The sequence below is a fragment of the Papio anubis genome, chromosome 11, assembly GCF_008728515.1.
Source record: "Papio anubis isolate 15944 chromosome 11, Panubis1.0, whole genome shotgun sequence".
Lineage (NCBI taxonomy): Eukaryota > Metazoa > Chordata > Mammalia > Primates > Cercopithecidae > Papio > Papio anubis.
Window position 1 is genome coordinate 26,770,841 of NC_044986.1, and position 24,500 is coordinate 26,795,340.

General features: G+C 41.8%; 1 protein-coding gene across 3 annotated transcripts in view; it reads left to right on the forward strand.

Moving 5' to 3' along the window:
* Positions 1-24,500, forward strand: part of SORCS1 (sortilin related VPS10 domain containing receptor 1) — a 594,356-nt gene that overhangs the window by 546,355 nt on the left and 23,501 nt on the right. For all 3 annotated transcript variants that reach the window (XM_009215327.3, XM_003904235.4, XM_009215326.3), the window contains exons 21-24: positions 632-755; positions 6,933-7,045; positions 11,621-11,752; positions 24,224-24,323. In XM_009215327.3, coding sequence (XP_009213591.2) covers positions 632-755; positions 6,933-7,045; positions 11,621-11,752; positions 24,224-24,323 — 469 coding nt within the window. The remainder of the gene's footprint in view (positions 1-631; positions 756-6,932; positions 7,046-11,620; positions 11,753-24,223; positions 24,324-24,500) is intronic.

The window sequence follows — 24,500 nt, forward strand, 5'->3', positions numbered from 1 at the left end:
CCAAATTTTTTTTCTTTTCTTTCTGTTTTGAATCCTCAAACCACTATCCAATTAGTGCTTGTTTCCACAGCAGCTACTTCCAGGAAACTGCTGATGAGGCTTCTCAGAGGGGGCCAGCACACAAGGCCACTGCTGTTTAACTAGTGTATGGTTTTGATGTACCGGATTCGTGTTCCATTGTAATTCTACAGAAATCATACACCCTGGAGATGAACACATGGCAGCTTATAGATTTTCAGTGACTGCTGCTTTCATCTGGATTAATATGAGCCCCCATTCTCATTTGCTTTGATCGTTTCCTTGTATTAGGGATCTGCTTGATATGAGTAGGTCATGCATAAAGAGAGACATATATCCCACCAGCAAGCAAGACCTATCCATCTCCCCAGCCCTGAATCAGGGTGATATCAGGAATTCACAATGAATAGGCAGACTTGCTTGGAGTCATTGCTCCGATAGCCTCTTTTCTGTTTTGGACTAGAGATGATGGGGAGGCATAGAGGGACCCAGTGCCATTCCCATCGGGAAGAGCCTCTATTGGGTTAGACAGCCCATTGTTGGCTCAGAGTTAGCGGCTGTCTCAACTAAACTAAAGAGCTTTCCCTTCACTCTGGGCCCTTGTTTATTTTAGCCTTTGATCACCTTGGAGGGAAGCATATCTTTCAGATTTACTTCGGAAGGAATGAATACCATCACAGTACAGGTCTCAGCTGGGAATGCCATCCTACAAGACACAAAGACCATCGCAGTATATGGTGAGTGCCCATCTCAGTGGATCTGCTGCTGTCTTCATGCTCAGAGGAGGTTCTCTTGTACCATGATTCCCGAGACCATCCCTCAGCTGTGACTTTTACCTGGAGAATGGAGGGCAGTAGTTGAGAAAGAACTGAGGCAAGTCTCATCTCCTCCTGCAGGGAAATTCGAATCACTGGTAAAACAGTGACGGGATCCAGAAATGGTTTTCTTAGAGGTAGAGTGACTATTCACTCACTCATAGGGTAAAATGGATTTTAGGATGTGTAAGCCTAACTCATTTCACTTAGAGTGGTAGTAATATTTGAATACTAATAGCTATCAAATAGCTAATATTGAATCTCTTTTTTTTTAAGTTCAACTTTAAAATTCTTGATTAATAAGGGAAATCTGCCATTGTCTAAATACTTTAAAAATCTCTTCCACAAATCTGTATCATGAAAACAATTCTCTGCTAGGTTAAGAGTGATGGAGGAGTCATAACAATTAGATGCCGTGCATAGCCACAGACTGGATATTTGGACAAATGGCTCTACGGAACAATTTTGTGATCAGTTGGGGAAATTGAATATGGTCACAGTATTAGATGGAATGAAAATGTACTGAAATGAAAAGATGGAGTCATTGAAAACTGGAAAGAAAAAAACACTTGATGGATTGATTTCATTTTGGTAAATCTCTTTCTGCATAGAAAGATAGTCATATAGATATGCACTAAGTGTTACTAGTACATGGCAAAAATGTTTATGATTAATATGGAAATGGTACATATGAATCCTGAAAAATTAGTTTTTGAAATCTAAGAAGTGGAAATTACATAGGAAAAGGAAATGCTGTGCAGAGAGAGGAGGAGGCAGAAGGAGGGAGGAGGGAAGGAGGATGATAAAGAGAGCAAGAGAGGCTGGGCATGGTGGCTCACGTCTGTAATCCCAGCACTGGGAGGCCGAGGCGATGGATCACCTGAGATCAGGAGTTCGAGACCAGTCTGACCAACGTGGTGAAACCCCATCACTACTAAAAATATAAAATTTAGCCAGGCATGGTGGCACATTCCTGTAATCCCAGCTACTCAGGAGGCTGAGGCAGGAGAATCACTTGAACCTGGGAGGCGGAGGCTGCACTGAACCAAGATTGCGCCATTGCCCTCTAACCTGGGCAACAAGAGAGAAACTCCATCTCGAAAGAAAAACAGAAAGAGAGAGAGAGAGCAAGAGAGAGACAGACAGCCTAGCTTGTGGTCCAAATAATATCAATTGCCCAGTTCCAGAATCAATTGATTTTGATGAGATAATTTGGAACTGGATTGTCCTGTGAGGAATCAGGTTCTGTTAATGCTCATCTTGCGAACTTGACGTTCAAAATCAGAAAATAATTTGTAAGCAACTTTGAACACATCTAAGGATCAAAAGGCCTTAACACTATTCCTTTCATGGCTGGGTGTTAGATTTTATAATTTCTTCTCTCTCCCTGCCTCCTGAAAGGCTTGATCAGCCCAGATAATAAGAAATAAACCAGGGCTGTGATTTTCCTACCAATGTCCCATTAGGGAGGTACAAGGCAGTCAAACAGTGACTGTGTAGAGTGCGGCAAAGTCTGCCTTTCTTCCTTTGTCCATCTCCTTTCTGTGTGCTGGGAATGCATTTATTCTTCATAACAACCCTAGTTGTTACGAAGCGTAAAGCAGGTGATATTATGACCCCCATTTTTTCAGAGTGGTGAATAACTTGCCCCAGCTGGCAAGTGGTGCAGCTGGGTTTGCAACCCAACCCATCTAGACTCAGGGCCTATGCATTGAAACTATCCTACTTAACTGACTCTCATTTGTTTTCACTGGATTTTTTTTTTTTTTCCTTTCTCTCCCTCTTGGACGTCACAGGTTGCTCTAACGGGCACTGACCTATTAGCCCAACAGATGTCTTCTTGGTAATGCATGTTGGTGATGTCATTAGAATCATGGAGATAACCTTAAATCTTGGCCTTATCTCATCCAGCCCACATTTTATAGATAGGAAATTATGGCCCAGACATAGGGAATTACTGGATTAAAGTCATTCTGCTGTTTGGTGACAGATAATGATAATAACAATGGTGGTGGTGATAGCAATTAACATTGATGAAGACTTTACTAGCCACTGGCATCTGTTCTAAGCACTTGGTTTGATCTGCTTTATTAAGTCTGCTCAGATTTATGAGAAATATTCCATAATTATGCATTTTACAGATGTGAAAACATGAGATAAGTATAATAAACAGAGCTAAGAATTCTGAATCCAGAGGGTATGTTTGTAAGCACCTCCCATGCCTTGCTATGTTTGCTTCTTCCTCTTTCTACAATTTCTTTAAAGGTGTCACCCAAGGGTGAATCCGTCTTTATAAAAATAGGTTATCATATGTCTCTTCATTAAGAGATTGGACAAGGTTGTCTTCCTCTTCTAAGCAAATTCCTGCACCATCAGCCATCCTTAATTTGTCTTCGGCCAGATGAGTTATCCAGAGATTCATATACATAATCAGAAAGTTATTGGGTCTCCCTATGTTTCCCAGGCTGGTCTCAAACTCCTGGCCTCAAGCGATCCTCCCTCTTCAACCTCCCAAAGTACTGAGATTACAGGCATGAGTCACCACACCTGGCTCCATGATCAGAAAGTTTTAATGACAGATGTGACTCCTTAAATAAAAGTTGCACCAGGCAAAGTTAAACAGGAAAGATTGAACCCAACTAAAAGAAAAGGCAGGAAGATTTGTAAACACTGGGGTTAGCTAGTGTGAAAATACTGGAGGACTTTAGGAAGCATGTGGGTTTTCAGTGTGATTAGACCATCTGTGTGAGTTAATCGCTGCTTAAGAAAGTCAGTCTCCTACTCTCCAGCACAGACAGGGAGATAGGGAGGGGTGCTATCTTTCTTGATGTCATTTCAAAGGAATGGTTCCCAGATCTTTGAGAAGGACATTCATGAGTTGTAGAAGATTTACATCTCAAGGGACAGAGAAGGAATTTACAAGTGTAAGTTTTCCAGAATACTCTTAAGAAAAGCGTGTCCAGGAGCTTACAGTCAGGAAGAAACAGAAACTTGTTTGAAGTTTAGTGAGATTGACAGGAACATGAAGACTTGTCATGATAGGACTGAAAAAAGCATCACATTTGAGAAATTGACAGGGGAAGGTTTGTCTACCCAAAGCGACACAATCAATTAAAAGAAAGAAAATCTAGTTTGCATTGTTTCTTCTAATTTGCTCCAGGGCACAGGTTTGCTTGTAAATTAAAATATGCAAATGTATAGAATCTCTCTCTCAACAGCTGCAAAAAATATATATTATTGGTGTTTACCCTTTTCAGTCCTCCCACACCCATCCCCTATTTCTTGAATCAACTTAAGTACAACGTTTCCCTGCCCCCTCCCTGCCATGCTGTTGAGTATGCTAAGTAATTACCGACGGAGCTGCATCATTTTCTCATTTGTGTCCTTTTACTAAGATAAACATTCTCCCTTGTAGATGAAGTCTCTGCAGTTTGGTAAGAGGTACAGAGAAAGTGAGAATGACATAAACTTGTATCTTCATAGCAAAAAGTGAGGACTTAATGGGTGATTCTTTGGCACTGCTGTTTACCACACTATTTAATTAATGTACATTTCATTGTTCTCCATCAGGTAATATTCACATAGGCTATCAGTGACTCATAAAATAGTCAAGCTTTGAACAATACCTCTTTGGAATATATTAACTGCCATGAAAACATAACTTATAATGTCAGAGTCTTCAAAACATGTGTTTGATAACTTCTTAGCATTGTTAGGAAATGTCCAAGTGAGCTTTTATGCTTCCTGAAGGTAAACCGGCATCCCTAACGTCGCTTCTAAGCGCTCCTAATGAAACAAAAGGGCGTGCTTAACATAAAAAATGTTTATTAAATAAATAAATGCATTAATTTCCAGGAGCCTCCACCATAAGTTAAGTATACATTTATTCAACAAATGTTTATTAATTATAAATGACTCATAGATAGTAACTGAAAACCTGCCATGTGCTAGACACTGTCCCAAGGGCCAGGAACACAGAGCCATCATCCTGATTGAGCTTATATTCCAGTTTGAAGGACATAATAATGAAAACAAAATAATTTAAATAGCACTGAGTATGAAAAAGACACAGAGCGTCCGGTGATGAGGGGAGCATGGGATGGTGAAAGGGAGGCTACCTGAGGTTGGGTGGTTGGAAAGACCTCTTGGGGTGAGACTGAATGATGAGAGGGGAGTTTGCTATGGTCCAGTGAAGTAGAGAAAGCTGGTATGGACAGAGCCAGCAGAATTGAGGAGCACAGGGAAGTACAGGTGCTGGAGCACAGAGAGTGCAGGAAAGCCAGTTAGGACAGGAGGAAAGAAAGGAAGTCCCCACCAGGTTATATGGGGGCAGGAAGGCTGTGGTAAGAATCTAAATTTTATTCTAAATGCAATGTGGAGGCACTGGCAGGTTTTAGGGGAGCCATATGATCTGAATCTATTATGTGCCAAACACTATGCTGGGTTAGGGGTGTCAAGGCCACAAGAATGGGCTTCACAGACATCCAGCTCTGGAGAGTGTAATTGACCAAGGCCACCAGTGCTGTCCTCCGAAGCTTATCACCAAGCTAGGGCTAGGGCTCCACCTTCCAGGGACTTACCCCTGCCAATGACAGAGTATAGCAGGGATACTAAGGCTGAACCATTCCTGGGACGCAGGGGACTCCTCTGCCAGCTGACTTTGGCTCCAAGACGCCTGAACAGCTTACTGAACCTTCCTCAGACTGCTGAGTAGTCACCCACTCTTTCTTCCTCTCTTTGACTTTCCTGTATGCATGCACGGTGGTCTGATGGTTCTCCCTGACTCCTGTGGCTCCCTGCCCACTTTCTCGCACAGAGAATTTCCCTCATATAATCCTTGCCTGTGTAATCACCATCTTACTTCCTAGAGAACCAAACTAACTCAGGTGCTACAGAGACAATGAAGAAAATCCCTGAATAACATAAAATTCCATTAAATGAAACTTCCATGCAAACAAAATATAGCAATAGAAAGATTACAGTGATAATTATAAATATCTAATCATCATAATAATTATTCCATAATCCTATAATAATAATAAAAGCATGTACAAAACAGAGTAGTGCCATAAAAAAGAAAATTAAAATGTGATGGGGGAGGGTAGTGAGCCAGGGAGTGCTTGAACTAGAGCTTGAATATTTTGTTCATGTACAGTGGGGAGAATGGGGCATTCTAGGCAGAAGAACAGTGTGTGCAAAGGCCCAGGGTCATAAACCTGCCGTGCATTCAGGTTGCTCCAGATCATTTATTATCCAGGAGTACAGAACCTAGAACTAGGAATAATGGGCAAAGGCTGCAAAGATAGGCATGGAACAAAGTTAGAGGTTTGGTTTAGAAAATAAAGGGCTGCCAGCTCTTAGAGCTGGCTGGCAACCTTTGATATGCAAATGCTGGCCATCAGAAACTGGGTCTAACCAAACATGGCACTTCCCCGCCCTCTTCTTGCCCTTGACCTCACATGTGGCTGGCAACATGGTTGCCCCCACACATCCCTACATGTGTAGGACAATGTGGCACCCTGCATTTGCATATTAAAAGGCTAGGGTGGGAGAGCCAGTTTTTTCCCAGTCTACATTATGAATGACATGCCTGGTCAAACCAATCCCCTGAGCCCTGTGCAAATCAGACACTGCCTCCTCATATAACTGGCTGATATCCAAGGCCACACTGCCTGTGGTGGGGGAGTGCAGGGGGAAGAGGAGGGGGAGAGGTGGGAAAGGTGGGGAAGAGGGAAGAGGGAAAGGGGGAGAGAGGGAAAGGAGAGGAAGGGGGAAAGTGGGGGAAGAGGTTAAAGGGGAATTGGGGGGCTCTCCTCTCTCAGCTTTGGAGCCCCCTCCGTCTGTCTCTGTACAGGGGAGCTTCTTCCTTCTTCCTTCTGCCTTGTTTCTTGCCTATTAAGCTTTCTGCTCCTTAAAACAAAAAAACAAAAAGAAAAGAAGGGGCTGGTGAGATATGTACAGGGTAATGACTTGCCTTCTAAAAAGTCTCTATGGTAAGTGTGAAGGGGAAGGACCCTCCATTTTGTATAAAATAAAAAGTCTAAACTTCTTGACAGGACTATTTGACTTAAAGTAATCTATCTACTGTTATATCCACAGAGGAATTCCGGTCTCTTCGCTTGTCCTTTTCTCCAAACCTGGATGACTACAACCCAGACATCCCTGAGTGGAGGAGGGACATCGGCCGAGTCATCAAAAAATCCCTGGTGGAAGTGAGTGCACACAGTTTCTCCTCTTGCCTGGGTACCTTTTCTCTCCTTGAATAATTTCACGGAAAGGGGAATTTTGTACAAAAAACAAACAAACAAAAACCCAGCAGGAAGAAGCTAGAGCCCATGGGAAGTTCAGTGTACTGGCCTGATGTCTGCATAGCTGAGCCCCACACATGCAGACACATCAAAGGCACTAAAGGGGATGCAACTATGGAACCATGGACAAACATGGGGTCCTTGCCCCCTGAGACGCTTATTCTGCTTAGAGAAGGAGGACAATGACATCCTAGACTCCCTTGTCTACATTTCTGTAGCACAGTTCACAGTTAGGCCATTAGGACGAGTATAAAACCAGCTACTGTCCATGCCAGTGAAGGGACTCAGCATGTAAGTGTCCTCAGGTGAATACAATTAGTAAAAGTGGTCCCAGGTTCCGGCTTCCACTACTGTGAGCATAACAGTGCAGTGAGCATTCAGTATATGACACTGAGTCATATTTCTACTTCCCCAGTTTTTAAAGACATTTCTCTACTGTAACAGCCCCAAAAAGGAATTATTACCCACACTTTGTAGATGAGGCAACTGAGGTTTAGAGAGGTTAAGTCACTTGCCTAAACTCTCACATCTAATAGAGGATGAAGCTGCAAAATGAAAATTTAGGGCCTGAGTCCAATGTCTGGGCTTTTGTGTATTTGAGAAAGCTTCCTAAGGTTTCTCAGAGAACAACAGGGTGGTTGTGGTTTATCCCTCCCTGAGCAAATGTCACCGGCAATTAGAGAAGACACCTTCTTTTAGGCACATCTCCCCCTCCTTGTTCTACTTTTTTTTTTTTTTTAATGAGATGTAGTCTCACTCTGTCACCCAGGCTGAAGTGCAGTGGCTCAATCTCGTCTCACTGCTACCTCTGCCTTCAAGGTTCAAGCGATTCTCCCACCTCAGCCTCCGAGTAACTGGGATTACAGGCGCTTGCCACCATGCCTATTTTTTTCATAATTTTAGTAAAGATGGGGTTTCACCATATTGGCCAGGCTGGTCTTGAACTCCTGACCTCAAGTGATCCACCTGCCCCGGCCTCCTAAAGTGTTGGGATTACAGGCATGAGCCACCACGCCCGGCCCCTTATTCTACTTTCATGAGTGAGCAGAGGAATGGGATAGCCGCTCATGGGGCAGCTTGAGCTTATTGTGCAAACGCGGAAAATCAGAAGTGAGTTATCTACTCCCAGGGTATATTGTTAGCTCAGAATGAAAATCAATTTAGGTTTGCTGAACATTCTTTCCTGCTCCCAGCACATGGTGCCACAGGACACAAAAAGATGATGAAATAAAGGCATTCAGATAACCCCTGCTCAGAAAACAGATCTTACATCCAGCCTCTTGCAAGGAGCTGGTCTTCCCCGTCTTCATTCCCTTTGTTAATATTTAGTTAGCACTTAAAGTATTCTGGGTACTCTTTTCAGTGCTTTGCATTATTTTAACACATTTAATCCCCCAGATAAGCTTATGATGTTGAACCGGTGATTATTCCCATTCTGTAGGTGAAGAAATGAAACTTAGAGATATTAGGTTACTCATCCAAGGTCATGCACTTAAAGATCAGCTTCTGGAGTCAAACCATCAAGGCCTGAATCTTCATTTTGTGGTTTCCTAACCACTCCACTCTAGGGCCATCCTTTCCCTTATTCCAAGGAGAAACAGGGATAGATGGAATACTAGGGTAAAGAAGGGGTATCTTTATGTGCCTCTGGACAATGCCACCCACCTCTGTCTCTATGGCTCTCAGCATCTGTGACGTGATCGGTGCTTACACATTATCACCACCAGAAGGCACAACTACCGGACTACAACCCTAAAAGGAATAGGCCTTTCTGCCCTGAGCCATCTGTCTCTAGGGTAACAACTGGTTTTTGTCCTCTGCTGTCCAAGAAGGATGAGTTATGCTCTTTAATCAACCCACTGCCCATCTCTTCTCATCTGCAGCATTCTAGGGCCATGTGTCCCCATAGGTCCTCCCCCAGGTGACTTATCAGCCAAGCATTAGCTCAGCAATGTCCAGCCTTCCAGGCTGATTTCTCTTCACACTTATTACCTAGAGATCAGACGTCCTGTACCTCCACCTTTCTACCAGCTGTCCATTAGGCTAGAAATTACTGCTCATCAATATTTCTAGCCAGCTGTGCAGCATAATCAGGAATATGCAGAATAAACAGATTGACTCAATATCTCTCAGGGCAGGGTTATATCAGCAGTGGTGCTGGTATTAATACCTTCTAGTTTCCAAGGCTCCCTACTTACCTGATCCCAAGAGGCAGCTGATGGTTCCTAGCAAGTTACACTGACTTTGAGATCAGTAATTGCACTGGACCACTTTCTTAAGTCCCAAGGGACCACATTGCCAAGTGTACACTAATAAACCCTATAAGAGGTACAACTGAGAGTCAGCTAATTTGCAGTTTTCTTCCTATTCATTATGAAACAAAATTTGGTATTAAATTGTTTGCCTTTTCTTCATCAAAATGACTTTTGCTACTGACATTTCACAATGAAATCTTTAATTGAATGTCATTATAAACATTTTTGTGTACAATGAAGATTGTTCAGGCACAATCTCTGAGTTTACAGCCTAGTAAGGCCATAAAACAGTATGGGGTTTGCTATAATAGGAGCCGTTGTCAGTGTCTGGAGAAGGGAGGTACAGAGCACTGGGTCCCAACACAGGCTTCACAGTCAGACCAGGCTTCAAAAGCATCAACAGTCACTTCCTAGATGGCCTTGAGCCACTGTCTAATCTTCCTACAGCCACCATCTTTCCTGGAGTGGAAATTAAGATGCACCACCCATATCTCTGTTCAGGGAGACACTTACTGTCTTTTCTGGAAGAGCTATGGGCAGTCTTCACCAGCCTGGTTCCAAGTCGTGTCACTTCTTGGGGTGATTCATGTCTGATGACAGGCTGGTGCAGTTATATAAAGTCCTGGACATCTCAGCCCAATTTAAGACAACTCTGAAGGGCCATTCTGTCTCCCCTTGGGATCTCTTGAGGTTGTCATGGGCCTACGTGGCAGCTCAATTTTTCCCTTGTCCATGTTTGTTTCCTTCAGTTTGCTCCCATAGGTGTTGTTCCCAAGAGCACTTCTTAATAAGCATCCTGCATTCTAAACTCAGGGTCAGCTTCCTGAGGACCCCAGCATGTGATATGTCCTCACTGCAAAGTGAGGTATAATCATATTAGCTTCCAAGGGTTGTTGGAGGTTGCATAAAATAATATTATAAGTTACTTATAATAATAACGTTGTTGGAGGTCACATAAAATAATATAAGTTACTTAGCACAATATACCCAGGAAGTACCTGGCATTGTGCTAAGTAACTTACAACATTAGGTGAGGACCTAATACCTGGAATTTCTTGCTACTTCAAAAAAATGCAACACAGTGGAGTTCAAAAACTAAGAATCACCTAATTGGGAAATAATGAAATAAATAAGCTTTAAGATGACTCATGAAGGATAAGTAGCAAAGGCAGAGAAAAGACATTCTGGTGGAGATAACATGCACAGAAACATTTGCAGGAAAAGGCTGAAATATTGAGAAATTGTACATCATCCCATTTGGCAAGAGCATAAGAGTTGTGGCTAATTAGTTTGGAAAGGAAGCGTGGGACCATATTGCAGAAGGCCTTGAATATGTCCTTAATCCTGTTAGCAATGGGAATTCTTGCAAGCATTTTAGACAAGGGAACATGATCTGAATTGGACTGCTGGAGAGAGAAGCTAGGATTATAGCTATTGATTCTAGAAGCATCTAGAGAGAGAATTCAGGGGAAACCCTGGGGTATAAGCTCAAGAGAGAGAACAGTGAGCTAGGATAAACAAGAAGTCCTTGAGTGATATCTGTAATTTTAACAGAAGAATCAGTGTGGCCAAGTGGAGGACTCAGGGTGCTTCAGGGAACAGGGTTGGTCATCAGGTCTGATGCTGCAGAAAAGTCAACAGGGCCCTCCTGAGGGTTGTGATATGAGGGTGTCGTCTTAGGTTAGGTGGTTAGGATGTGATTGGGTCTACTTGAAGAGTAACTTCAGTGGGATGATGAAGGAGGAAGCTAGGTTAGAAAGGACTAAGGCATGAGGGGCAGATGATAAAATGAAGGTCTTTTCACTGGCGTGGTCCCCACCTTGGAGGTGCTCTCTAGGAAGAAGAGCTAACATTTGAATCCCCAGGCTCTACCATAAATGCTTCATGTGTAACTCATTTAATCCTCAAAATCACCCATGCACAAGGCAAGTACTGCAACTGTCCTATCTTCTATTTAAAGGAATGTAGGCATAGAGAACATGAGCAATGAGCTTAAGGTCTCATGGTGTTGAAGCTGGGATTAAATCATAGACAACCTGACTCTGGAGCCTGGACCTATAGCCCAGTGCTGCCTCTCACATCCTCTGCCTGATACACCCAGACCTCTGCTTTCAGGCCCCTTATTGTGTCTTCTGCCTACCCCTGATCCCTCCACCAAATACTTGGTCCCTTCTCAGCTTTCTTGTCTGCAGCACTAATGTGAGCCCCTGTGTCTGTCCCTTAGGCCACAGGGGTTCCGGGTCAACACATCCTGGTGGCGGTGCTTCCCGGCTTACCCACCACTGCTGAACTCTTTGTCCTACCCTATCAGGATCCAGCGGGAGAAAACAAAAGGTCAGCTGACGACCTGGAGCAGGTGAGTCCCTTGAAAAAGGAGGCGTTTTCAGCTTCTCTCTGCAGTCAAAGCCATACCCACTGCCAGTCTGAGGGGGCTCTGGAGAACTGGGGCTTAAGAGTGAGGGCACCAACTGTTTGTGGAGTCTTCAACTTTCTGAGCCTCCATTTCTGACCCATAAACCGGTGATCCTAACTACAGCTTCACCAAAAGCACGTGCAAGAGCATTCATGGTAGGTGTATTAGTCTGTTTTCACACTGCTAATAAAGACATACCCAAGACTGGGTAATTTATAAAGGAGGTTTAATTGACTTACAGTTCAGCATAGCTAGGGAGGCCTCAGGAAACTTACAATCATGGCAGAAGGGGAAACAAACCTGTCCTTCTTCACATGGTGGCAGCAAGGAGAAGTGTAGAGTGAAGCGGGGAAAGCCCCATATAAAACCATCAGATCTCGTGAGAACTCACTGTCACAAGAACAACATGGAGGTAACTGCCCCCATGATTCAGTTACCTCCCACTGGGTCCTTCCCATGACAAGTGGGGATTATGGGAACTGCAGTTCAAGATGAGATGTGGGTGAGAGCACAGCCAAACCATATCAGCAGGGAATGGCTAAATTATTTACTGTGTGGAATACTCTGTGGAGTTTACAATGAAGTAGATTAATCTATGTATACTGACACAAAAAATTGTCCATGATATCAAGTGGAAAAAAAGGCAAGTCGCTAAACAATATCTTACTTGTCACAAGAGTGCCATGAGAATCAAATGACATGATATGTATATCTTTTTTAACAGCTACAACTTTTATACAAATAACGAATCCTTTTATGATCTAATTTGTGTTTGTAATGAATAACATTGGCTCCAGAGCAGCTCTACTGCCCTGTGGGGTTCACCTCCTCCTCATCTCCACTACCTTCTGGAGCATTTGAGAGTGTGTGTGTGTGTGTGTGTGTGTGTGTGTGTGTGAGATTATCTTTTTCTCTTTTCCCTTTTAGTCTTCTTTTTTCTTCCCTTTCCTCCTTTTAACTTTAAAAGACTCTCCCATCTCTGTAGTGGAGATTATTATGTTGTTGTTATTCTTCTTTGTCCATTCAGTTAAAATGATCAGTCTTGGTCTAGTTGCCCTTTTAGAAACCAAATGATTTCGATTTCTCAGTTCTTCCAGGTAAATAGATTAAAAATAAGATTCTTCTCAGCTCCTCAGTAAATATTGGCTGTTTCCCTTCCAGTACTTGGAGATTTTCTGTTTACTAAACCCATACTCTAGCCCCATGATCTCCAGTCTTCCAGGATGACTTGAGAACCTTCTGTAATTGTCTTGTTAAAAACAACCCCAAATTATGGCATGGCCTACCTCCTAGCACACACCCTCTTTTCAGCTGCCACTTTCTAACTTGGCAGGAGGTTCACCTGCATAATTTTCTGTGTGTGCACGTAATGAAGAGCAGAGCTCTCACAGAAAGCCCTGTTGAACCCCATTTCCTAGTGAAGTGGAGTTGAAGGGTGGACAGCTGGTAACCCCTCAGATTTGCATCTAACCTCACTCCCCACCTCAGCTTCCCATCATACTCTACAAATTATTATCTGCACTGCATTTTGGTGGGAGAAAGAATAGATTAGTTCTTATCACAGCATTGTCAAGAACCTAGAGGGAAAGCAGATCCCTATCCAAAGCCTTTAGATAGGAATATTTGCAGTTGTACCTCCTCTAAATCTTACTGGTTTTTCATGAAATCCAGATTTTAATCTTTTCAAGTATGGAAGAGGGTACAGATTTAGAGTCACCTTTTTTCCTAGTTACCACATTGTCTGTGCACTTTTATTTCTCACACTTTCCATATTTTCTTCTAAAAGTGTTTTATTTTCTACTTCATTCTTTGAGGGGAAATTTGGAAAGAAGAGGGGTCCATTCTGTGAAACTTCTTATATTTATGTACGGATGTGTCTTGCTTTGACTATCTGCTTTCTCTAGACTTCTTGTTTCCCTTCATTCTCCATCTCTTCTGTGTGTTTCCTGCAAAAGCATTCTCAGAGGGCTGAGTGTGGCCCTCAAGGCAGCCTGTATCAGTCATCGGTGAACCATGTCATCAGAGATCTGAAACCAACTAGCTTGCTTGAAGGCTGTGTGACCTAGAATTGGCACACATGTAGAGGAGTCTATTTTGTTAGAACACAGGTTTACATAAATATCAACCAGTTTCTAGCTTCGCCTCTGATATTTATTTATTTATTTATTTATTTATTTTTTTTTTTTTTTAAATTTATTTATTATTATTATATTGTAAGTTGTAGGGTACATGTGCATAACGTGCAGGTTTGTTACATATGTATACTTGTGCCTTGTTGGTGTGCTGCACCCATCAACTCGTCATTTACATCAGGTATAACTCCCAATGCAATCCCTCCCCCCTCCCCCCTCCCCATGATAGGCCCCGGTGTGTGATGTTCCCCTTCCCGAGTCCAAGTGATCTCATTGTTCAGTTCCCACCTATGAGTGAGAACATGCGGTGTTTGGTTTTCTGTTCTTGTGATAGTTTGCTAAGAATGATGGATTCCAGCTGCATCCATGTCCCTACAAAGGACACAAACTCATCCTTTTTGATGGCTGCATAGTATTCCATGGTGTATATGTGCCACATTTTCTTAATCCAATCTGTCACTGATGGACATTTGGGTTGATTCCAAGTCTTTGCTATTGTGAATAGTGCTGCAATAAACATACGTGTGCATGTGTCTTTATAGCAGCATAATTTATAATCCTTTGGGTATATACCCAGTAATGGGATGGCTGGGTCATATGGTACATCTAGTTCTAGATCCTTGAGGAATCGCCATACTGTTTTCCATAATGGTTGAACTAGTTTACAATCCCACCAACAGTGTAAAAGTGTTCCTATTTCTCCACATCCTCTCCAGCACCTGTTGTTTCCTGACTTTTTAATGATCGCCATTCTAACTGGTGTGAGATGGTATCTCATTGTGGTTTTGATTTGCATTTCTCTGATGGCCAGTGATGATGAGCATTTTTTCATGTGTTTGTTGGCTGTATGAATGTCTTCTTTTGAGAAATGTCTATTCATATCCTTTGCCCACTTTTTGATGGGGTTGTTTGTTTTTTTCTTGTAAATTTGTTTGAGTTCTTTGTAGGTTCTGGATATTAGCCCTTTGTCAGATGAGTAGATTGCAAAAATTTTCTCCCATTCTGTAGGTTGCCTGTTCACTCTGATGGTAGTTTCTTTTGCTGTGCAGAAGCTCTTTAGTTTAATGAGATCCCATTTGTCAATTTTGGCTTTTGCTGCCGTTGCTTTTGGTGTTTTAGACATGAAGTCTTTGCCCATGCCTATGTCCTGAATGGTACTACCTAGGTTTTCCTCTAGGATTTTTATGGTATTAGGTCTAACATTTAAGTCTCTAATCCATCTTGAATTAATTTTCGTATAAGGAGTAAGGAAAGGATCCAGTTTCAGCTTTCTACTTATGGCTAGCCAATTTTCCCAGCACCATTTATTAAATAGGGAATCCTTTCCCCATTTCTTGTTTCTCTCAGGTTTGTCAAAGATCAGATGGCTGTAGATGTGTGGTATTATTTCTGAGGACTCTGTTCTGTTCCATTGGTCTATATCTCTGTTTTGGTACCAGTACCATGCTGTTTTGGTTACTGTAGCCTTGTAGTATAGTTTGAAGTCAGGTAGCGTGATGCCTCCAGCTTTGTTCTTTTGACTTAGGATTGTCTTGGAGATGCGGGCTCTTTTTTGGTTCCATATGAACTTTAAAGCAGTTTTTTCCAATTCTGTGAAGAAACTCATTGGTAGCTTGATGGGGATGGCATTGAATCTATAAATTACCTTGGGCAGTATGGCCATTTTCACGATATTGATTCTTCCTATCCATGAGCATGGTATGTTCTTCCATTTGTTTGTGTCCTCTTTTATTTCAGTGAGCAGTGGTTTGTAGTTCTCCTTGAAGAGGTCCTTTACATCCCTTGTAAGTTGGATTCCTAGGTATTTGATTCTCTTTGAAGCAATTGTGAATGGAAGTTCATTCATGATTTGGCTCTCTGTTTGTCTGTTACTGGTGTATAAGAATGCTTGTGATTTTTGCACATTAATTTTGTATCCTGAGACTTTGCTGAAGTTGCTTATCAGCTTAAGGAGATTTTGGGCTGAGACAATGGGGTTTTCTAAATATACAATCATGTCATCTGCAAACAGGGACAATTTGACTTCTTCTTTTCCTAACTGAATACCCCTGATTTCTTTCTCTTGCCTAATTGCCCTAGCCAGAACTTCCAACACTATGTTGAATAGGAGTGGTGAGAGAGGGCATCCCTGTCTTGTGCCAGTGTTCAAAGGGAATTTTTCCAGTTTTTGCCCATTCAGTATGATATTGGCTGTGGGTTTGTCATAAATAGCTCTTATTATTTTGAGGTACGTTCCATCAATACCGAATTTATTGAGCGTTTTTAGCATGAAGGGCTGTTGAATTTTGTCAAAAGCCTTTTCTGCATCTATTGAGATAACCATGTGGTTCTTGTCTTTGGTTCTGTTTATATGCTGGATTATGTTTATTGATTTGCGAATGTTGAACCAGCCTTGCATCCCAGGGATGAAGCCCACTTGATCATGGTGGATAAGCTTTTTGATGTGTTGCTGAATCCGGTTTGCCAGTATTTTATTGAGGATTTTTGCTCTGATATTTATTATGTCCATTTTACAGATGAGGAAGGTGAGGACAAGAGAAGTTGAATAATTGAGCCAAAGTCACACTTATCTCATGGGATGTCTGAGAGGATTAAAGAAATGATATAGCAAAGTACTTGGCCTTATAAATGTTCACTGGCGGTATAGAGATAATGGTTACATTCATGCTCATTATATGATAAGAAGAGATGTGGAAAATGAAAAAAGTTTAGGTGTATTAAATATAGTCAAGGGCATGTATTGGAAGAGAGGATGGTGGGAATAAGAGAAAACAGATTAATGAATGCAATTACTCAAAATGGAGAAAAACAAGGACAATAAGGAAAGAATGTATCTGAATGGCATGAGCTCATGCGAATTATGCAGATTCATAGCATGAAAAGAAAGTAAAGTACCAAGCTAGAGACTGTAAATTTGTTTAAGGAAATTGCCAGTGTATCAGCCTATTCCAGGACTCAAAGCAAAGTAGACACAGTGACTTTACACATGCCAAAGATAGCACATTAGAAATTAGTGTCTTAGTTGTGGAGGACATTATTACCCTGATGGAAAAATGCACATGAAATGAACTTATTACACCAAGGCACATGTCTAGACCCTGTGAGACAGGGGCGTCTCCTGGAGACCCGTAGTTTTCAATCCAGGAGGGGTCCTTTCATTGTCTGTTCTGACTTAGTCACTTAACTTTATGGGTAAAAAAAGGGAAGTTTTGAATTCATTTAATTGAGAAGTCCAGAGATACAGTTGAGACAGATGAATTCAGAACCACTCAAAAGTGTCACCAAATTACTTCCCTCTCTTCCTCTGTCTCCATCTGTTTTCCTGGCTACCATAAGGGAAGTTGACCTGAGAATGAAACCAACACATAGGAAAGCAAGAATGGCCACAGGCATCCCCAACTTCTATTTACCAGTTTATCAACCCCAAAGACAGTACCTCTCATCTGATTGCAACAGTGAGAACTCCAGGTTCACAATTTGCACTGGTCTGACCTGTTTAAAGTGGGCATCTCTTAGCTAGTCCCTGCAGTCATGGGGATAATGTGCTGTCAGTGACAACTCAGATGTTTTATACCCTCCCTGAACCAAATGGACCAGGACTAGACAAGGACATGGATTCCCCAAAGAACAATGTGGGGAAGGGAGAGGGAATGCTGGGAAGCAAATGCAACTGACTTCCGGTGTCATAAATTATACAGAAATTTAAGACAAATGCAAAGCAAACCCAAACAACAGAAATGAACCCCCTGCTTTGAAGGCTGTACTCTAAATCTCAGCTGAAACTTGAGACGGGCTGTCCTTATGCCCTCATTTCACGCCTTGGCCCCTTTCTTGTAAAGGTGCAGTGCAGATCCCCCTGCAGATGTGTCCTAAAGAATAGGAGGGCAGGGTCCCAGCAAAGGACTCGCAGTCCTCCTTCCTTAGCTTCTTCTGAGAGCCTTCCTGGGGAGCAGCAATGCAGACTTGGATCGAGCTATCTTGTCTGTGAAATAAACTGAAAATTCTTCACAGTGAGAAGTACTTGACCCTGTTATCAGGATGAGGTGGGCTGGGTTAATCAAGTGACCTCTGTCTGGGAGGGTTCCACCAGCCTTTATTTAGGATCTCTGGAGTGAGTGAGAAAAGGCTTTCATGCCCTGAGCTGGGAGTCTCTTCAAGGGTAGCACATGCTGCTGTCCTGAGGCCAGCTGCTCAGATGTGGAGCAAGCCCTGCCCCTCAAGTACCCCATTTCCTTGCTCCCCTCGGCGTCCTCAGGGGTGAACAAATTTGTTTCTGTCTCTCCTGTAGGGAGGAAAGACCACCATGCTCTATCGCAGTTGTTTGTGATGCTGTGCTGGGGAGATAAGGAGCCTAGGTGTGTTGTCTTTCAGGATCCTTAAAGGACATTAGAACATCTATAAAGAACAAAAATGATGTGGAAAAAATGTCCACCACAAATATATATATATTTCTTCCCTGGCTGTTTTTATTACTCTACACGGTTGGCAGATGCAGAACCTAAGGAAGAAAGGAAAGGCAGATTTGAACAGGGAGCAGGGTGACAGCTTTTAAGAAATTAGAAATGTATTGTGAAATGGAACTAATAATCTCTATTTTCTGCATATCCACACATTTTGCTTATCAGTCTAGATCTTTTTAACATGGGGAGTCGAATTATAAAAGTACTCTGGAATTTACAAGGAAGGTCACTGAAGTAGGAGAACTATAATCAAAAGTGGAGCAGGTAAGAGGTGGACCAGGGCCAATGTGTCAGGAGGAGGTGGAGAGAAGCTTAAAGTGGGCGATGGGAAATCCAAAGGAAACACATATTTATGACTGATTTGTTTCTTCATGCACCATTATCCAGGAGACCCTGTAGGCACTTAAATCAGGCTAAATTTGTGTGTGTGTGTGTGTGTGTGTGTTATGAAGGAATGAAATTGAGCTACTGTTAATTAGAACTTAGTATTTAGCTCCATTGCTTCCCTGTCATTCAATGCAAAAAAATGTATGAATTGGGAAAGATCTTCCTCTGTTTAACACAAAAGGAGTATTCCTCAACTGCTACTTGAAGAGACTTTAATAGTGTGATGCAATCAAGATTGACCAACTGAGCTAGCTCCCAGATCATCCCAGGCAATACCCTCTCTAAACATGGCACCAGAATGCTATTATGTTCAGTAAGATTTGCATTCCTCCTACCACCTTCAGAATAAATATTAGTATTTTGGTCCAGTGTCACTCTGCCATTAATAAATTTGTCTAAGCACATTTGCATCTGTATTTTTAACTTGTACCACTTATTTGGGTTACATGTCCTATGAATTTATAAACTACTGTCCTTAAAACTTTTATTTTTTCATGTTTCAAGAATTGCCACTTTCCTTCTGATCATCTGACAGTGTTTCCCCCTCTTGGTTTCGTTGTAAATTGTTTAGGCATTGAATATGTTCTTTGTTGGGTTTTTTTGGTTTTTTTGAGACGCAGTCTTGCTCTGTCGCCCGGGCTGGAGTGCAGTGGCCGGATCTCAGCTCACTGCAAGCTTCGCCTCCCGGGTTTATGCCATTCTCCTGCCTCAGCCTCCCAAGTAGCTGGGACTACAGGCGCCCGCCACCTTGCCTGGCTAGTTTTTGTATTTTTTAGTAGAGATAGGGTTTCACCGTGTTAGCCAGGATGGTCTTGATCTCCTGACCTCATGATCCGCCTGCCTCGGCCTCCCAAAGTGCTGGGATTACAGGCGTGAGCCACCGCACCCGGCCGAATATGTTCTTTGTGTGTTAATCATCACTGTGTGGCTAAATATTTCCAGCCCACTGCTTTCGGGGTACATGATGGGGCTGTACCCATGAGTCTCTTCTGCTGGGGCAGAGCCTCAGGACTGTGGGAGCAGAAGTGATATGTGCCACTTCCAAGCTAAAGTGTTCAAATGCACATTGTAGAATTTTGCTAGCTCCTTTTCCCTCTTGTGCTGTATATAGTGAATGGAAATATTTGCGATGGCCGCTCCACCAGCCAGTGTCCCTGTGTGACTACAGTGAGCCCAACACCACTGCGTAGCTGCCATGGATACAATGTGTGAGCAAAAAATTGTCCTTTCTTGATTGAAGGCCCTGACCACATCCATATCTAGTTGATTCTGAGTGTTGCATTCAATCTTCATCTTTTGTGAAAAAGACAATGAGGAACATTGGTGTTTTCCCTGTGGCAGTTCCCTCCCAAGACATCCTTTTGATGGTAGCTTTCGTAAAATTCAAATTGAGCCTCCACCGTCCTTTTGAGTGGTACTCTAAATGAAATGTAGGTTGCACTTGAATAATAGGCATATTTCACCAAATAGGCAGATACTAAGAATAATGTGTTGTTTCTATGGTGGTGATTGTTTAGCTGATGTGGAATAGAAAATGGACTGTGCTGGAAAGCAGCAGAAGAGGGATGACTGTGTACAGGATAAATGAAATTTGTTAAGACAACATGCTTTTCACCAGACAGAAAAAGAAAAAGAAATAAATTCAATTTGCTTTAGCAGGTTCAGTCTCCCTCCTAGAAATCACACGGTGTTTCACTTGAGTCTCTCTCGGGCAAGTGTTTTTCTTCTCGTTTAGGCTGTTGCCATACTTTTCAGTAGAATGCAGTTTATTCTACTCCTTTCCATAGCCGAAGACTCTCCCAAACGTTACCCAATTATGCAACTGGTGAACAGAAAGTGGCCCCTCTGAGGATGGTGTTAGGAAATTCCTACTCCTGTAGCCCGTATCAGTCACTGGATATCGGAACTGATGTTTTAACTTCGGGTGCTTCACAGATGAATGAGAGAAGGCAACATAATTAATAAAAGTGCTGTATTTTCTCATCTTGTAAACCTATCTTGCCAGACTTCTCTCCAAGAGAAGTCTGTCAGCTTGTTCAAGGAAAATATTTTTAATGGAGATACTTTAGGATTAGGAGTCAAACAAAGCTAAAGTCTAGTCTCAACTCTTCAAATATTAACTGAATAAATTTTGGTATTTCCTTTAAGCTCCATATTCCTTTCCATTGAAGATGCCAGCACTGACACCTAAGATGTGCTCTGCTAGAAAAGATAGTAAGAAATAAGCAACTTTACCAAAATAGTGTTCACAGCATATATAATACACTTTAGAATATACGTAACAACTTGTAATCGTTTGAAAAAACACAGGATAAACACTTGTACAAGTGGTGTGGAAAACATAATATTGTCAAAATCTGTCAACAGTTTCATACTCATTTATTTCAGTAGAAAAGCACATGGTTCTAATTGAGATTATTCTTGTATGCAATGTAAATTTCATTTAGTTTTGTTTCTTATGCAAATTTTTTCTCACAAAGCATGTGTTCATTGTTGAATGCCCTTTGATGCAAGTTAAATATATGAAACGTACTTTCTGTTACCAGATAATTTTTAAATTTAAATTTCCTTCTTAAAATTTTGTAAGTGATACATATAGAGCCAATGAAACAATGTTATAAACCGAAACAAAACCAAGTAGTTAATTATTTTCAGAAGGATCTTTCCTGGAGATTATAAATAAAAATATGGTATTTTGATAAACTCCATTTTCTGGTTTAGCTATTTGTATCTCTCACTTGAAGAGAAAACATTCTCAGTGATAAGAAACAAATATTACGGCCAGGTGTGGTGGCTCACACCTGTAATCCCAGCACTTTGGGAGGCCGAGGCGGGCAGATCAGGATCACATGCGGTCAGGAGTTAGAGACCAGCCTGGCCAACATGGTGAAACACCATCTCTACTAAAAATACAAAAAAAAAAAAAAAAAATGTAGCTGGGCATAGTGGCAGACGCCCATAATCCCAGCTACTCAGGAGGCTGAGGCAGGAGAATCACTTGAACCCAGGAGGCAGAGGTTGCAGTGAGCCGAGATCGCGCCATTGCACTCCAGCCTGGGCGACAACAGCCAGACTCCGACTTCGTCTCAAAAAAAAAAAAAGAAAAGAAAAAAAAACAAATATGGCTGCACCTAGTTGAAAGTGGAAAGTGGAGAGTCTTTCTCCCACTTCCCTTTAGTCCATATGATAGATTTGGCAAAACAGTCTAATTCCTTAATTACTTTTGACAGGTCTTTCATATTTGAATAAAAAATATTTTTCTGCAATTCTGTATCTGTGTGTGTGCATGTATGTGTGTGTATTTCATAGCTAAAACCTTTGTGATAGACCTCTAAAAATTCCACTGTCTGATTCCGACAAAGACTCTGCCAATTAAAAGATAAGAACACAGAGGAAAACCATTCTATGCAATCTGTGTTAGAAATCCACTTTTCCACTTCTCCTTCTCCTTCTGCTTCTCCTTCCCTCTCTCCTTCCCCCTCGCACTCCCCCTCCTTCTCTTCCCCTTCCTCCTCCTCCTCATCCTCCTCCCCTCCTCTTTTTTTTTTCTTTTTGAGTCAGAGTTTTACTCTGTCTCCCAGGCTGGAGTGCAGTGGCATGATCTTGGCTCACTGCAACGTCTGCCTCCTGGGTTCAAGTGATTTTCCGGCTTCAGCCTTCCGAGTAACTGGGAGTACAGGTGTGCACCACCATGCCTGGCTAATTTTTTATAGTTTTAGTAGAGACGGAGTTTCACCGTGTTGCCCATGCTGGTCTCGAACTCCTGAACTCAAGTGATCCACCCACCTCAGCCTCCCAAAGTGAGCCACCGTGCCCGGCCAGAAATCCACTTCTGTACACCTGGATCGTTCTGGATGATTCCCAGCACCCAAGAAAGGAAGTAGCCTAATATACAGAATAAAGTTGTTTTTGTTTTCAGCATACTTTTTTCACAATCTTGTTTTTCTGCATTGTTTGCTAAATTATAACATTTGAAAGGCTAGGTTTGCACTGGATCCCAGATGCTCAACAACTGGGCAGTGATGGTCATCCTCTGTTCCTGTTGTTCAGGAGAGAAGTTTATCTGTGGGGCAGTTCAGTTCTATCACCAATCAGTGGCTTCTGCAGGTGACTCTCTGCTTCCAAACTAAGCCATCAGGCCCTGCTTAACAAATAAAGGGATTAAAGGTGTTATTTTGGCAACTTACTGGAGTAAATAAAACTCAACAAATAGAAAAGGGAAAAAATTAAGAATTTAATTAGCAGAATGATGGTCAGAAAGCATCTAATTAGACTTAAATAACATGTTAAGTAAAATAGTAAATTGATTATTAGAATATTAAAAATAAGGCTAGCAGACCAGATAAAAATAGTAGGAGTGGGCCGGGCGCGGTGGCTCACACCTGTAATCCTAGCACTTTGGGAGGCTGAGGCGGGCTAATCACAAGGTCAAGAGATCAAGACCATCCTGGCCAACATGGTGAAATCCCGTCTCTACTAAAAATACAAAAATTAGCTGGGTGTGTTGGCTTACGCCTGTAGTCCCAGCTACTCAGGAGGCTGAGGCAGGAGAATCACTTGAACCCGGGAGGCAGAGGTTGCAGTGAGCCAAGATTGTGCCACTGCACTCTAGCCTGGTGACAGAGTGAGACTCTGTCTCAAATAATAATAATAATAAAATAATAGGGATGTTGTTATCCCCGTAACTTTTCAGAAATTCCTCAAAATTATAAAGGAAACAGCAAATGGAGCTAGGTTTTCTACTCTAAACAGACGAACAGGTTTACCTCATCCATAAAACCTTACCTTACACTATTTCTACCCAAATGAAGTTATTTGTCCCATGCTTGGGGTTAAATATTTCATAGTCCAGACTTCCATGGGTCTGCCCAGTACCCGTGTATCAGCCCGAGGTACAGTTTAGATAATATTTATAAGCATGAAATAAAGGTTAGCCAATTTGTTACTTACATTATAGCTGTACTTTATTTCAATTGTACATTTTAGCAGAACTATATTTACCATACAATAAATATTCATAAAGTGTTTTGTGAAAATCACATGGTTTGGGAAATAGAATGGAAGTAAAATGAATATATATGAATCTTATCAGAATGTGTAAATTGTATATACTTCTTTTAAGTCCTTATGCATAACAAATGTTCTCTCAAAAGACTAGGGGTAAATTTTCTAAGATCATTCAGAATAATTTTTAAAGAGTGTAATTATTTTCATTCACTAACAGTTTCTCCTATTTTGTAGCAATTAGCACGTAAAGACAGGTCATGCTTAAAAATAATTGTATCTGCATATTCTGGAATTAATATAAACCTTATTTATATAACTCATGGGTATAATATTGTGATGCCTTAGTGAAAATAGTAAATATTTCTAAGCTTATTTGTTTATAATCTGTGTAACACTTTTGGTGGCACTAACTATGCTTCTTTTTTCAGATATCAGAATTGCTGATCCACAAGCTCAACCAGAACTCAGTACACTTTGAGCTGAAGCCAGGAGTCCGAGTCTTCGTCCATGCTGCTCACTTAACAGCAGGTCAGTGTCCATGTCCCTGGGTTCTGGCTGGTGGCTCTGGCAAAGGGAATCCCAGTCTGTGCTTCCTTCCTCATAAAAAGGCTAGATGGTAACAGTGCTAGTCAGAAATCAGATCAGTCATCAGATCTTGAACGTTGTCTTGCTTGGTGTTTCTGCCTCAATGGAGAACCAGTTAAA